The 17,446-nt window shown below is 43.1% G+C and overlaps 1 protein-coding gene across 4 annotated transcripts in view; it reads left to right on the top strand.

The window, feature by feature from the left end:
* Positions 1-17,446, top strand: part of stat5a (signal transducer and activator of transcription 5a) — a 102,114-nt gene that overhangs the window by 62,478 nt on the left and 22,190 nt on the right. For all 4 annotated transcript variants that reach the window (XM_082971398.1, XM_082971400.1, XM_082971399.1 and 1 more), the window contains 6 exons: positions 1,219-1,356; positions 1,635-1,791; positions 2,852-2,941; positions 4,062-4,236; positions 4,485-4,615; positions 9,078-9,229. In XM_082971398.1, coding sequence (XP_082827524.1) covers positions 1,229-1,356; positions 1,635-1,791; positions 2,852-2,941; positions 4,062-4,236; positions 4,485-4,615; positions 9,078-9,229 — 833 coding nt within the window. In that variant the 5' untranslated portion in view covers positions 1,219-1,228. The remainder of the gene's footprint in view (positions 1-1,218; positions 1,357-1,634; positions 1,792-2,851; positions 2,942-4,061; positions 4,237-4,484; positions 4,616-9,077; positions 9,230-17,446) is intronic.

Raw genomic sequence — 17,446 nt, 5'->3', positions numbered from 1 at the left:
TTGACGGGGGTCATTCTGTTACATTTAAATCCACCTCCTAGCTTATGCCACTCCAGCTCAGAACGCAGTCAAACCATCTGTCATGCTTTCACCTTCATTGTTTTTCTTTGTTTAGCAACCCTACAGGTGTAGGATCTCAATTTGACATATATTGTCACAGCAAAATAATCCTGCAGCAACAGGTTTTGAACGTTTAGTCCATAATGTTGCTTAATCGGTGGTTAGGCAATTAGCTGGCCAAAAGTAGGTTACATGAAAAGTGCAGTACTGTTAATATAAAATAAATTGCCGCAAAATAATGCTGTAACAACACGATTTGAACGTTTAGTCCACAATGTTGCGTGATCAGTGGTTAGGCTTTTACCTGGCCAAAATAAGGTTACATGAAAAGTGCAATACTGTTAGTATAACCATATGTTAGTGCAGGTTTTCAGTGAATTTATGTAAATCCTGAAGCTCAAATTCTCAGCAACAAAATAGTAATTAAATTAAGATCCTACACCTGTATGTAGAAATGTATTGAGGAGCTTAAGGACACTACATTGTGTCCTCATATACAAAGACATACAGAGACAGAGACATTACTGACACACTCTCTCTCAGAGCTGAGGGACCTGTATTGTCTATTGTTGACCTGACAGACCTTAGTCAAATAAATATGTCCGATATGTTCCAATATTTGAGCTTCACGTAATTAAGGCTGCTTGGTCTTGTACAATTGAACCAATAACATAATGCAAACACCAAGCGAAGGAAGTCTGCTGACTTTGCTCCAAGCGAAGAAGGTATTTGACAGGTGTATTTGACCCAAATCCACTCCCTCATGCAGCTGTTGACTCAACACAGAGCAGAATGTTTAGACCCTCAGCTCCTCCAGAGCGAAACAAACTGCCCAACTACAGCTGTCAAACACAACCAGTCCAACCGCTCTGTGGCCGTGTCAGTCAGATACATCATCCGTCTCAAAGAAGCTTCTTTCACTTTTAGTCAACTCAAACTGATGTTCTCCTCTTTTGATTGAAAACCTTCGGTACATTTTCCATGTCACTTCGAATCTGCTCATCCTACTCTCTAAATTCTCTCTATTCACTCTCTCTTCAAATCTGCTCCACCCCCTTCTTTTTTCCTTTTCTCTCTCTCTCTCTCTCTCTCTCTCTCTCTCTCTCTCTCTCTCTCTCTCTCTCTCCCTCTATCTCTCTCCCTCTTGCCTCCCCCCAGGGCGTGTAAGATGGCAGTGTGGATCCAGGCCCAGCAGCTCCAGGGGGATGCGCTGCACCAGATGCAGTCTCTCTATGGACAGCACTTCCCCATCGAGGTGCGCCATTACCTGTCCCAGTGGCTCGAGGGCCAACTCTGGTGAGTGCAGCACAAAGCACACCACTCTACCTGACAGAAAGACATGCCTCACCCAGTAACCTTCACATTCGGTTCAATCACAGTCACAGTAGTAGCAGGGACCATGGAGGGGTAGTAACCTGAGAGCATTGTAGCAAGTGTGTAAAGTCACTGTCCCTGTGTATGTGCTTGAGTGAAGGTGTGTGTGTTAGGGAATGCATAGGGGATTAATGGCTACTCTGTTCTGCATGTATGTACATATAGGATATCTCTAAGCATTCTATATGTCCCTGTGCCAGGGATGTGATCGATCTGGAGAACCCCCAGGAGGAGTTTAAGGCCAAGCGTCTGCTGGACAGCTTGATCCAGGAGCTGCAGAACAAGGCTGAGCATCAGGTGGGAGAGGACGGCTTCCTGCTCAAGATCAAACTGGGACACTACGCCAGCCAGCTCAAGGTGAGACAGATTTAACCAGTAGACAAACCTCCACACAAAGCTAGCTAGAGAAAGGTGAGACAGATAGGAAGTACCAGTATGAAGGTGAGTGATACCGTGCACACATTCCCAGTGTACGTGAGCAGAGCACAGAGCCAGTGCCCTCACAAAAACCTCTACACCTAACTAGCTAGCTGGACAGTTTTAATAAAGCCAGTATAAACCCAATAAACTCACAAGGATATCACAACCTTACAGCCAACTATACCAGCTGAATCGTGGGGATTTATATTTCAATTATACTGATACCAAACTCAGCTAAATGTTAGTTATCACAGCCTCATTGGCAACAGTCCCATGTCCATAAAACCCAACCCAAAATACTTAGAAATAAAACAGTACGTGAGAACAGCCTGCTCTGGCCAGTGTGTCTATATGAAGAAAAACAAAAGGTGGACAACACTGGGCTACGGTAACCAGGCAGTGTTCCCTTTTATGATTGAGTGCTTCACGCTGTCTCTTATCACCTTCCACAGTGGGAGTAGGAGGCATCTTGTCAACACAACACTCTGTAGGCCTACAATGCAGTCTTTCAACCCCACATGGTGCCTTGGTGTGTGTATGTGTGCGTGAGAGAGGGATTTAGACCTGTGTTTCCCAACTCTCGTCCTCCAGTACCCCCAACAGCACAAATGTTTTTTGTAGCCCCATGGACAAGCACATCTGATTCAACTTGTCAATTAATCATCAAGCCTTCAATGAGTGTTTTTTTGTGTGGCTACAACAAAATGTGTGCTTTTGGGGTTACTTGAGGACCGGAGTTAAAGAGAGAGAGAAAAGAGAGAAAGGAAGAGAAATGTAGCCAGTGGATGTGAGACCAAGTCGTCTGCACTTGAGAGAAGGATCTCATTAGTTTAATTGGATTTAGCTAGGCTCAGGGAGTGGGCTTTAGAGCGTTAGCATGCCACGGCGCGGGAGAAGGCTAAATTGGTCAGTGTTGTGTGCACGGCCGTACTGCCAGTCAGCGGCTAACACGGCTAACAAGCCTAACACGACAGCACATGTGGTCCTTGTCTTTCAGAGCACGTATGACCGCTGCCCTCTGGAGCTGGTGAGATGCATCAAACACATCCTGTACACGGAGCAGAGGCTAGTCCGAGAGGCCTCTAATGTGAGTATGAAGCACTCTCTCCAACTTCCATTCCTACTCCCACCTACCTGGGAAGCTTGTTTCACAGGTATGCATATAACAGATACCTGTAGCTCGTATGCACAAAATACACACATACATACATACACATATGGAAATAATATGGAAATACCCACACACCTTTTATAAATATTTGCAGACACCCAAACTCTATAAACACCACACAGAGATGTTTGACATAACACAGCCAATTCCATGACATTATGGAAATCACAGCCATTGGGGGTCGCTTTTCTGCCTCTTTGCTGACATCAAAGGCAATTTACTCTCAATTTTCCCACAGACATATATAAACCTGTTAGCAACCACATAAATACATAAATATACACACACACACACACACACACACACACACACACACACACACACACACACACACACACACACACACACACACACACACACACACCACACACACACACACACACACACACACACACACATAGCACTTCACACACACACCTAGTCAGAAAACTTGCACAGACACAGCCCATATGTCTCGCTGAAAGATAAACTTTGAATTTCTCATTAACCAGCAATGCTGTAGGCCTGGTGGGGAGGTGAAGAAATTTGATATTTTATAACAAGGGTTATAAAACCATAAAGCCGGTGGTCCATAAAACATCTGAATATCAATAAACCCAGTGTTAAATTGATTTCCAGTCATGCCAGGCTTCTCCTATCACAGGATTGCATATTCTACGTGATTGCATTACCACCTGTTTATTCAGACTGTCTTCACAGTGCTCACGTCCCCAGCCTTAACAAGCCATGGGCTGTGTCTGCCCACGATAAGGAAATGCATTTCCCTCTGCACGGTCTCACATGTTCAGTCAGTGGTGATCACTGCTGGTTATGGTCGTTAGGGATTACTGTGGAATAACACAAGCAGGGGTCATTGAGGTTGTGTTAAAGAGGCACAGGGCAATTTCAGGTTCTGTCAGTTTGTGTGTCTCTCTGCTCCATGTAATGATGATGAAATGCTCAACACCACACTAGCTAGTTCCTGCAAATCATCTCAAAGCCAGCGTTGTTTACCGGCCCAGCCCTCTCAACTCTCTCTCCTCTCTCTGATTGGCAGTCAAGCTCCCCAGTGGGCGGGATGATGGACAGCATGTCCCAGAAGTACCAGCAGATCAACCAGGCATTTGAGGAGCTGCGCCTGCTGACCCAGGACACAGAGAACGACCTGAGAAAGCTCCAGCACAACCAGGAGTACTTCATCATCCAGTACCAGGAGAGCCTCCGCATCCAGGGTGAGTCAGCCTTGCCCTGGTCCCCTTCCTAGTCACAACACCCTGGGTCATCAACCCCAGCAGCCCTCACCTTTTATAGGGCAGAATGACGTGTGGGTTTGTAGGTGAGTGAGTGGGTGTCAGTGTGTTTGTGTGTGTGTGGTCTGCAAAGTAAAAGACAGGTGTGTTTATGTGAGATTTGCTGACCTCCCCCTCTCTCCTGTCCTTCCCCTCTCTCTCTCCCTCTCCCTCTTTTCGCCCACATGCAGCCCAGTTGACCAGCCTGGCCACACTGCCCCCTGCTGACAGACAGCTGAGGGAGCCCACATTACTGAGCAAGAGAGCCACCGTGGAGGCCTGGCTCACCCGGGAGGCCAACACACTACAGAAATACAGACTGGTACACTACTTTTTATACTGCATACACACACACATGTAGTGAAACACACACACGTACAACCTGGAATGATGGGTCCGGAGGGGATGGCTGCTTTTTTATTGGCTCTTAACCAACCGTGCGATTTTTATTTTTTTTTGTAACTTATTTTGTACATAATGTTGCTACTACCATCTCTTATGACCGAAAAGAGCTTCTGGACATCAGAACAGCGATTACTCACCACGGATTGGACAAATAATTTTTCTTTAATGAGTCGGACGGGAAGGATATACTCCAAACACCCAAAGAGGCCCTCATCCTCGTCATTCGCTGGAGAAAGAAATGGCGATTTCGCGGAAAGAGATCGGGGTGCCTTGTGAGGATCAGGCGACAAGTGGCTAATATGCCTTTGGCAGCGCTCCTAGTGGTCGGGGACTTTAATGCAGAAAACTTCAATCTGTTTTACCTCATTTCTATCAGCATGTTAAATGTGCAAACAGAGGGGGAAAAAACTCTAGACCACCTTTTCTCCACATACAGAGACACGTAGTACAAAGCTCTCCATCCCCCTCCATTTGGCAAATCTGACTATAATTCTATCCTCCTGACTCCTGCTAACAAGCAAAAATTAAGCAGGAAGCACCAGTGACTCTGTCTATAAAAAAGTGATCAGATGAAGCAGATGATAAACTACAGGACTGTTTTGCTAGTGCAGACTGGAATATGTTCCGGGATTCTTTCGATGGCATTTAGGAGTACACCACATCACTGGCTTCATCAATAAGTGAATCGAAGACGACATCCTCACAGTGACTGTACGTACATAAAGCTACCAGAAGTCATGGATTACAGGCAACATTCGCACTGAGCTAAAGGGTAGAGCTGCCACTTTCAAGGAGCGGGACTCTAACCCGGAAGCTTATAAGAAATTCCGCTATGCCCTCCGACGAACCATCAAACAGGCAAAGCGTCAATACAGGACTAAGATCAAATCGTGCTACACCGGCTCCGACGCTCGTCGGAAGTGGCAGGGCTTGCAAACTATTACAGACTACACAGGGAAGCACAGCCAAGAGCTGCCCAGTGACACAAGCCTACCAGATGAGCTAAATAACTTCTATGCTCGCTTCGAGGCAAGTAACACTGAAACATGCATGAGAGCATCAGCTGTTCTGGACGACTGTGTGATCACACTCTCCGCAGCCGATGTGAGTAAGACATTTAAACAGGTCAACATTCACAAGGCCGCAGGGCCAGACGGATTACCAGGACGTGTACTCCAAGCATGCGTTGACCAACTGACAAGTGTCTTCACTGATATTTTCAACCTCTCCCTGTCTGAGTCTGTAATACCAACATGTTTCAAGCAGACCACCATAGTCCCTGTGCCCAAGAACACTAAGGTAACCTGCCTAAATGACTACCGACCCGTAGCACTCACATCTGTAGCCATGAAATGCTTTGAAAGGCTGGTCATGGTTCACATCAACACCATTATCCCAGAAACCCTAGACCCACTCCAATTTGCATACCGCCCCAACAGATCCACAGATGATGCAATCTCTATTGCACTCCACACTGCAATAGAGATTACAGGTGGACAAAAGGAACACCTATGTGAGAAGGCTATTCATTGACTACAGCTCAGTGTTCAACACCATAGTGCCCTCAAAGCTCATCACTAAGCTAAGGACTCTGGGACTAAACACCTCCTTCTGCAACTGCATCCTGGACTTCCTGACGGGCCGCCCCCAGGTGGTAAGGGTAGGTAACAACACATCCGCCACGCGGATCCTCTTCACGGGGGCCCCTCAGGTGTGCGTGCTCAGTCCCCTCCTGTACTCCCTGTTCACTCATGACTGCACAGCCAGGCACGACTCCAACAGTGGTAGGCCTGATCACCAACAACGATGAGACAGCCTATAGGGAGGAGACCTGACCGTGGGGTCTGACCGTGGGGACAACAACCTCTCCCTCAACGAGATCTAGATAAAGGAGATGATTGTGGACTACAGGAAAAGGAGGACCGAGCATTCTCATAGACGGGGCTGTAGTGGAGCAGGTTGAGAGCTTCAAGTTCCTTGGTGTCCACAGCACCAACAAACTAACATGGTCCAAGCACACCAAGACAGTCGTGAAGAGGGCACGACAAAACCTATTCCTCCTCAGGAGACTGAAAAGATTTGGCATGGGTCCTCGGATCCTGAAAAGGTTTTAGAGCTGCACCATTGAGAGCATCCTTGCATCACTGCCTGATATGGCAATTGGTCGGCCTCCGACCGCAAGGCACTACAGAGGGTAGTGCATACGGTCCAGTACATCACCGGGGCCAAGCTTCCTGCCATCCAAGACCTCTATACCAGGCGGTGTCAGAGGAAAGCCCTAAAAATTGTCAAAGACTCCAGCCACCCTAGTCATAGACTGTTCTCTCTGCTAAAGCACAGCAAGCGGTACCAGAGCGCCAAATCTAGGTCCAAGAGGCTTCTAAACAGCTTCTACCCCCAAGCCATAAGACTCCTGAACATCTAATCAAATGGCTACCCAGACTATTTGCATTGCCCCCTCCCCCCTTTTCTACGCTGCTGCTACTCTCTGTTATTATCTATGCATAGTCACTTTAATAACTCTACCTACATGTACATATTACCTTAACCTCTTGAGGACCCCTTTGAGATACAATCCCGCTAACGGGATTGGTTGGACAACAACCAGTGAGATAGCACGGCGCGATATTCAAAACAAAATAATCTCAAAATTAAAATTCAAGTATTATACGGCGTTTTTAAAGATACTCTACTCGTTAATCCAATCACATTGTCCGATTTCAATAAGGCTTTACGGTGAAAGCAAAACATTAGATTATTTTAGCATAGCACCTCAGCAAAAAAAAATGCCATTTTCCAAGCACGATAGCCATCACAAAACCAGATATACAGCTAAAATTAAGCACTAACCTTTGACAATCTTCATCAGATGACACTCCTAGGACATCATGTTAGACAATACATGCAATTTTTGTTCGATCAAGTTTATATTTATATCCAAAAACCCAATTTTTACATTGGCGCGTGACGTTCAGAAAATGTTTTCTCCCCATAACTACCGGTGAATAGGCACATTTAATTTACAGAAGAACTCATAAACGTTGATAAAATGTATAACAATTATTTAAAGAATTAGAGATAATCTACTCCTTTATGCAACCACTTTGTCAGATTTCAAAATAACGTTACGGAAAAAGCACATTGTTCAATATTCTGAGTACAGAACTTAGCCTTCAATGCTAAGCTATACAGTTAGCCTACAACCACGGCGTCGACAAATCTCTAACAATATGTTCGAAATATTTACTTACCTTTGCTGATCTTCGGCGGAATGCACTCGGATGGGCACCCACTTCCACAAGAAATGTTCATTTGTTCTGCAAAGTCCATCATTTATGTCCAAATACGTCCGTTTTGTTGACCCATCCAGAACACTTTACAATGCCATGTGGCGTGGACGCAAATCCGTAGACGAAATGTTCAAAGTTCCATTACCGTTTGTAGAAACACGTCAAACGATGTTTACAATCAATCCTTTAGGGTATTTTTTTACGTAAAATTGTGATAATTGTACAACCGGGCAATAGGTATTCATCCCAGAAGAAAAATAAAAAAAAACAACGAAGTCACGTGCACGCGCATCATAAGACACCTCTCCTCAGACTGGCCAATGATTGACTGAGCCATAATTATCTGCCCGGTAACAGCTGACGGTTGAAACCAGTTCCTAAAGATTGTTGACAGCCAATGGAAGAGTTAGGAGGTGCAACGTAAATCCTATGTCACTGTAGTTTTTCAAGGGATTCAAAACAAAAACTACATTTCTAATTTCTCCCACTTCCTGATTCAATTTTTCTCAGGTTTTTTGCCTGCCATATGAGTTCTGTTATACTCACAGACACCATTCAAACAGTTTTAGAAACTTCAGAGTGTTTTCTATCCAAATCCACTAATAATATGCATATTCTATTTTCTGGGCCAGAGTAGTAACCTGTTTAAATTGGGTACGTTTTTCATCCGGCCGTGAATATACTGCCCCCTAGCCCCATCAGTTACCTCGACAGAGGTGCCCCCGCACATTGACTCTGTTCCGATAACCCCTGTATATAGCCCCACTATTGTTATTTACTGCTGCTCTTTAATTATTAGTTATTCTTATCTCTTACTTTTTTGGGGGTATTTTCTTAAAACTGCATTGTTGGTTAACGGCTTGTAAGTAAGCATTTCACTCTAAGGTCTATCTGAAGGAATCTCATGCCTTCATGGTATAAAAGCTGGGGATGTATATTGATTGGATAATATGTATGACGTATGGGTACATTCTTATCGGTGTGTGTGTGTGTGTGTGTGTGTGTGTGTGTGCGCGTGCATGTGTGTGTGTGTGTGTGTGTGTGTGCACGTGTGTGCCTGCTTGCGTACCTGCATGTGTGTTTGCCTAGGACCTGGCAGAGAAGCACCAGAAGAGCCTGCAGCTGCTGAGGAAGCAGCAGACCATCATCCTGGATGACGAGCTGATCCACTGGAAGAGACGTCAACAGCTGGCCGGCAACGGGGGTCCTCCAGAGGGGGGGCTGGACATCCTGCAGTCCTGGTGAGACCCCTTCTATCACCCTCTACCCTTAACAGAGATCACATATGTCTAGGATTGATCAAAGGGCAGGGGCCACCCAGTTAACAAGCTATTGGATACTGCTGGGTTTATATGGGGTGTAGTTGGGAAGATGACTGTAGTCTAGGTTGAAGATGACAAAGGTTAAGACAATGGGATTCTAATATCCCATAACTCTTTGCAACAATGGGGAAGAATTCAATGTATTTAAAAATATATATTTTATTGAATATCCAAAACATACAATATACTAGCAGTGAAGCCGCTCAACAACTGCACCACACCAGTCATCCAAAAGACTCCCATTCAGCGCGACACACAGAAGCATCCAGGGTCAGCGCCCTGCTCAAGGGCACGTCGACAGATCTCCCACCAGGCCAAACAAACGGGCACCCGAACCCTCCAAGATCCCCCCACAGTTCCCCAGTAGCTGACCCTCAACCATCTGAGACCCATCCCCCAGTCCCCCCCCAAGAATAAAATAAAATAAAAAATACAATGAATTCCATTCCCCACCCCCAAGAACCCCCTAAAGCACCAACAACCAACAAAATTAACTAAAGAGAAAAAAGACAAAAAAAACAATGCAACAAAAAACAAAAACAAAGGACATCAAGGACAACTAAAATCAGAACAGCAATGCCAACTGTATATGTTTGAGTGCATGTCTGGCACTATTACATATGTGTGTGTCTGTGTATGTGTGTATTTGAATGAGAGTGTGCGTATATGCATGTGTACAAACACCTGCACGGCATCAGCCTCAGGCAAACCGGCATTAGCTGTAAAAACACTACCCCTCAGTGTCTTTCAAACATACTTTTTATTATGTTTTATTTAGACTTTATTTTTTACTTTTATCTTTGACCATCATTCTATTCCACACACAGCAACTCCACTCCCACTTGTCTCCAATTCCACATCCCAACCCTCAGCTTCCCTCAGCCCATCCCAACTGTCTCTGCTGGCCACCCTCTTCGGAATTCTACGCAACATATATCTTTCAACTACGCTGTGATGTTTAACGTACAATTTCAATCTATCTAATCGAATACAATCCACAGGCTGCAAGTTGAAGATAAATACTTTTACTAAGAGTATTAGAAATTGACTGACCAGGTCTCTCCAGATCTCCTAACAGTACTATTTCTAGGGTCAATTTTAGATCAATGCTATGCATTTTCAGCCATTTCTGAACCTGAGACCAGAAACAGGCTACCTGAGGACAATACCAAAATAAATGGTCTATTGATTCTGTATCCTCACAACAAAATCTGCAGAGCTTTGATGATTTTATGCCCCAAATATTCAACATTTTGTTGGTGGCAAGAATTCTATATAGTAATTTTAGCTGAAAAGCACAAAGTCTTGAATCTTGCGTCATTTTATACAGTTGAAGTCGGAAGTTTACATACACCTTAGCCAAATACATTTAACAATTCCTGACATTTAATCCTAGTAACAATTCCCTGTCTTAGGTCAGTTAGGATCACCACTTCATTTTAAGAATGTGAAATTTCAAAATAATAGTAGAGAGAATGATTTATTTCAGCTTTTATTTCTTTCGTCACATTCCCAGTGGGTCAGAAGATTACATACACTCAATTAGTATTTGGTAGCATTGCCTTTAAATTGTTTAACTTGGGTCAAACGTTTCAGGTAGCCTTCCACAAGCTTCCCACAATAAATTGGGTGAATTTTGGTCCATTCCTCCTGACAGAGCTGGTGTAACTGAGTCAGGTTTGTAGGCCTCCTTTGCTCGCACACGCTTTTTCAGTTCTGCCTATACATTTTCTATAGGATTGAGGTCAGGGCTTTGTGATGGCCACTCTAATACCTTGACTTTGTTGTCCTTAAGCCATTTTGCCAGAACTTTGGAAGTATGCTTGAGGTCATTGTCCATTTGGAAGACCCATTTGCGACCCAAGATTTAACTTCCTGACTGATGTCTTGAGATGTTGCTTCAATATATCCACATAATTTTCCTGCCTCATGATGCCATCTATTTTGTGAAGTGCACCAGACCCTCCTGCAGCAAAGTACGCCCACAACATGATGCTGCCACCCTCGTGCTTCACGGTTGGGATGGTGTTCTTCGGCTTGCAAGCCTCCCCCTTTTTCCTCCAAACATAACGATGGTCATTATGCCAAACAGTTCTATTTTTGTTTCATCAGACCAGAGGACATTTATCCAAAAGTACGATCTTTGTCCCCATGTGCAGTTGCAAACCACTTTTTTATGGCGGTTTTGGAGCAGTGGCTTCTTCCTTGCTGAGTGGCCTTTCAGGTTATGTCAAAATAGTACTTGTTTTACTGTGGATATAGATACTTTTGTACCTGTTTCCTCCAGCATCTTCACAAGGTTCTATACTGTTGTTCTGGAATTGATTTGCACTTTTGGAACCAAAGTACGTTCATCTCTAGAAGACAGACCGCGTCTCCTTCCTGAGCGGTATGATGGCTGCATGGTCTCATGGTGTTTATACTTGCATTCTATTGTTTGTACAGATGAACGTGATACCTTCAGGCTTTTGGAAATTGCTCCCAAGGATGAACCAGACTTGTGGAGGTCAACACATTTTTTTCTGAGGTCTTGGCTGATTTCTTTTCATTTTCCCATGACTGAGTTTGAAGGTAGGCCTTGAAATACATCCACAGGTTCACCTCCAATTGACTAAAATGATGTCAATTAGCCTAACAGAAGCTTCTAAAGCCATGTCAACATTTTCTGGAATTTTCCAAGCCTTTTAAAGGCACAGTCAACTTAGTGTATGTAATCTTCTGACCCACTGGAATTGTGATACAGTGAATTATAAAGGAAACAATTGTCTGTAAACAATTCTTGGAAAAATGACTTGTGTCATGCACAAAGTAGATGTCCTAACCGACTTGCTAAAACTATAGTTTGTTAACAAGAAATTTGTGGAGTGGTTGAAAAAATTGACTTTTAATGACTCCAACCTGTGTATGTAACCTTCCAACTTCAACTGTATATCAACTCATACACCCTGTACCATGGAATCGATACATCAAAAATCTCTTCCCAACTATTTTGAACTTTTCTACACTGCTCAAAAAAATGAAGGGAACACTTAAACAACACATCCTAGATCTGAATGAAGGAAATAATCTTATTAAATACTTTTTCTTTACATAGTTGAATGTGCTGACAACAAAATCACACAAAAATAATCAATGGAAATTCAATTTATCAACCCATGGAGGTCTGGTTTTGGAGTCACACTACAGGCTGATCCAACTTTGATGTAATGTCCTTAAAACAAGTCAAAATGAGGCTCAGTAGTGTGTGTGGCCTCCACGTGCCTGTACGACCTCCCTACAACGCCTGGGCATGCTCCTGATGAGGTGGCGGATGGTCTCCTGAGGGATCTCCTCCCAGACCTGGACTAAAGCATCCGCCAACTCCTGGACAGTCTGTGGTGCAACGTGGCATTGGTGGATGGAGCGAGACATGATATCCCAGATGTGCTCAGTTGGATTCAGGTCTGGGGAACGGGCGGGCCAGTCCATAGCATCAATGCCTTCCTCTTGCAGGAACTGCTGACACACTCCAGCCACATGAGGTCTAGCATTGTCTTGCATTAGGAGGAACCCAGGGCCAACTGCACCAGCATATGGTCTCACAAGGGGTCTGAGGATCTCATCTCGGTACCTAATGGCAGTCAGGCTACCTCTGGCGAGCACATGGAGGGCTGTGCAGCCCCCCAAAGAAATGCCACCCCACACCATGACTGACCCACCGCCAAACCGGTCATGCTGGAGGATGTTGCAGGCAGCAGAATGTTCTCCACGGCGTCTCCAGACTCTGTCACGTCTGTCACGTGCTCAGTGTGAACCTGCTTTCATCTGTGAAGCGCACAGGGCGCCAGTGGCGAATTTGCCAATCTTGGTGTTCTCTGACAAATGCCAAACGTCCTGCACGGTGTTGGGCTGTAAGCACAACCCCCACCTGTGGACATCGGGCCCTCATACCACCCTCATGGAGTCTGTTTCTGACCGTTTGAGCAGACACATGCACATTTGTGGCCTGCTGGAGGTCATTTTGCAGGGCTCTGGCAGTGCTCCTCTTGCTCCTCCTTGCACAAAGGTGGAGGTAGCGGTCCTGTTGCTGGGTTGTTGCCCTCCTACGGCCTCCTCCACGTCTCCTGTCTCCTGGTAGCACCTCCATGCTCTGGACACTACGCTGACAGACACAGGAAACCTTCTTGCCACAGCTCGCATTGATGTGCCATCCTGGATGAGCTTCACTACCTGAGCCACTTGTGTGGGTTGTAGACTCCGTCTCATGCTACCACTAGAGTGAAAGCACCACCAGCATTCAAAAGTGACCAAAACATCAGCCAGGAAGCATAGGAACTGAGAAGTGGTCTGTGGTCACCACCTGCTGAACCACTCCTTTATTGGGGGTGTCTTGCTTATTGCCTATAATTTCCACCTGTTGTCTATTCCATTTGTACAACAGCATGTGAAATTTATTGTCAATCAGTATTGCTTCCAAAGTGGACAGTTTGATTTCACAGAAGTGTGATTGACTTGGAGTTACATTGTGTTGTTTAAGTGTTCCCTTTATTTTTTTGAGCAGTATATATAGCACAGTTGTCAACATCCTAGTCCTCAGATGAAACTGGTATACTTTCCTATTTATGCTATTTTTATTGCTCTGCCAGTTTTGATCCTTTATATTGGACAGACAGACAAGTTCCCTACCTCCTCCCGCTGCCACCTGCCTCCTCCATTTTTGGGGTAATGCTGTAATCAATTGGTTGTACTCTTGGATTGAGCAGACCTTCCCATACAACTCCATGAAGGACATAACTCCACCATTCCAATATACATTATCATTTAAGAACAAAATACCCTTTTCAAACATCTTTCCCATAAATACAGGTGTTTATCAACCAGCACATTTGAATTCAGCCATAATATTTGTTGTAATATTTTTTCTATCTTTTCAGGGGGATGAAATTTAAATTGTAACCAGCTCTGCAATGCTTGTTTGAAAAAGAGAGATACTTTGAAAAAAGTATAATTTTCAATTAATCTAAAATGAGACATGGATTGCCATGTGCACAAAGGCAAAAAGGCCATTTTTAAACAATGGATGAGCTTTTCTTAGTAATCTGTTTGAGAATCATTTAGGGTTCAAGTTAACCTTTTGAATAAATGAAGCTTTTAGAGAGAGGTTTAGTGCTTCTATATTTAATAATCTCAACCCACCCAATTCATATGCATTATATAGATAGGCACGCTTTATTTTGTCTGGTTTAGCATTGCAGATAAAGCGAAATATTTTTTGCTCAGATGATTTGAAAAATGAATCATCGGGAGTAGGCAGCGTCATAAGTAAGTGAGTAAACTGAGATATGAGTAAGGAGTTAATAATAATTTTCCCATAAATAGACAGGTATTTACCTCTCCATGGTTGCAGGATCTTGTCTATTTTTTCAAGTTTTCTATTGAAATTCATTGTGGAGAGCTTATTTATATATTTTGTGATATGAATACCAAGTATGTCTACTTCACGATCAGCCCATTTTATAGGCAAACTGCAGGGTAGTGTAAAAGTTGTATTTTTTAAAGATCCAATACATAATATTGTACACTTATCATAATTAGGTTTTAATCCAGAGAGTACAGAAAAGTTATCTAGATCTTCAATGAGACATTGCAGGGATCTAGCTTGTGGACTTAATATAAAACTTGAGTCATCGGTGTACATGGACACCTTTGTTTTTAAGTCTTGGATTTCTAATCCTCCAATGTTGATATTAACAGATCTGATTTTAATAGCTAGCATTTCAATGGCCATAACGAATAGATATGGTGACAGTGGACACCCTTGTTTAACTCCTCTTGCCAATTCAAAACTCTCTGAGAAGTAGCCGTTAGTTACTATTTTACACCTGGGGTTGCTATACATTACTTTTACCTATTTTATAAGAGAATCGCCGGGATTGAAAAATTCCAGGCGTTTATAAATAAAATCCCGTATTATTTTATCAAATGGCTTTTCAAAATCCGCTATAAAGACCAGGCCTGGCTTCTTAGATGTTTCATGATGTTCTATTATTTCTAGTAGTTGTCGTATATTATCTCCAATGTATCACCAATGTAAAAAACCTGTCTAATCAGGATGAACAATACCTGGTAAAACCCTTTTCATTCTGAGTGCTATGCATTTCGCTAGTATTTTTGCATCACAACATTGAAGTGTAAGGGGCCTCCAGTTTTTTAGATAGACCGGATCTTTATATTTGCCTTCTGGGTCTTGTTTTAATAATAGAGAAATCAGATCTTCCTGCTGAGTACCTGACAGACTACCATTTCTAATGGAGTAGTTAAAACAATCTAACAATGGAGCTTTTAGTACATCAAAAAAAGCTTGATATGCCTCTGCCGGTATGCCATCAAGCCCTGGTGTTTTTCCAGACTGAAAGGATTTAATAGCCTCAAATAGTTATTTCTTTGTAATATTGCCTTCGCAATGATTTTCTGTACCTTTGTTAATTTACAATTTTTTATATTATTTGGAAAGAATTCCTTACCGTAATCTTCATTCAGTGGGAGAAGATGACACAGAAAAGAGAACATCTGCCTAAAATATTTAGCTTCCTGTTTTAAAATATAATTAGGAGAATCATAAATGACTCTGCCTTCAGTAACAAGTTTCTGCGAATAATTTTTGTTAGTGTTCCTGTATTGGAGATTCAGGAATAATTTTGTGCATTTTTCTCCATATTCCATCCAGTTTGCTTTATTTTTGTAATAGATTACATTCGATCGTTCTTGACTAAGTTCCTCAAATTCTTTTATTTTTCCTCTAACTTATTTTGTATCTCTGTTGTATCATTTTTATTGCTATCTACTTGTACTGGTAGTTCATGTATTTCCCTTGTTAGTCTTGTCTCTTTTGCCAGAAACATTATTATTGATGAAGATTGAATTGAATGACCTCTGAAGGTACATTTAAAGGTACCCGAAACAATAAGGGGATTTGCTGAACCTATAATATACTGGAAAAATTCAGTTATAAATGTTTTTGTCTTAGTTAAATATAAGTTGTCCTCCAGTAAACTTTGATTACATTTCCAATATCCCCATCCAAGTGGAAATTCTATAAGAGTTATGTGAAGGCCAATTAGATGATGATCCGATCGCATTCTGTCTCCTATTAAAACTTTTTTAACCTTTGATGCAAGAGAGAAAGAGACAAGGAAGTAGTCAGGACGACTAGCTTGATTAAGTCTCCTCCATGTATATCTCACTAGGTCGGGGTTTTTAGTCTCCAAATATCCATTATTTCTAATGTGTCCATAATATTTGTGATTTCCTTAAGGGCACGGTGATGATAGTTTGTAGAGTGATTTCCTTTACGGTCCATTGAGGTACTTAACACTTTGTTATAGTCTGCTATCATAATGATTTGATCATTTGTTGCCTGTAAGTTCAATAAATTTGTATAAATATTTTCGAAGAAGTATGGATCCTCCTAATTTGGACCATATAGATTAATGAGCAAAATCTCTTTTTCATCCACTTTCATATTCAAAAGATCCACCTTCCTTGCAAATCATTCCTGACTGTTTAATCAAATCAAATCAAATTGATTTATATAGCCCTTCTTACATCAGCTGATATCTCAAAGTGCTGTACAGAAACCCAGCCTAAAACCAGCAAGTAAAACCAGCAACAGCAAGTAATGCAGGTGTAGAAGCATGGTGGCTAGGAAAAACTCCCTAGAAAGGCCAAAACCTACGACGAAACCTAGAGAGGAACCAGGCTATGAGGGATGGCCAGTCCTTTTCTGGCTGTGCCGGGTGGAGATTATAACAGAACATGGCCAAGATGTTCAAATGTTCATAAATGACCAGCATGGTCAAATAATAATAATCACAGTAGTTGTTGAGGGTGCAACAAGTCAGCACCTCAAGAGTAAATGTCAGCTGGCTTTTCATAGCCGATCATTGAGAGTATCTCTACCGCTCCTGCTGTCTCTAGAGAGTTGAAAACAGCAGGTCTGGGACAGGTAGCAGGTCCGGTGAACAGGTCAGGGTTCCATAGCCGCAGGCAGAACAGTTGAAACTGGAGCAGCAGCACGGCCAGGTGGACTGGGGACAGCAAGGAGTCATCATGCCAGGTAGTCCTGAGGCATGGTCCTAGGGCTCAGGTCCTCCGAGA

The sequence above is a fragment of the Salmo salar genome, chromosome 03, assembly GCF_965601325.2.
Source record: "Salmo salar chromosome 03, fSalSal1, whole genome shotgun sequence".
Classification (NCBI taxonomy): Eukaryota; Metazoa; Chordata; class Actinopteri; order Salmoniformes; family Salmonidae; genus Salmo; species Salmo salar.
The sequence above is the reverse complement of the archived record's forward strand: the minus strand, read 5'-3'. Positions and strand labels throughout refer to the sequence as shown.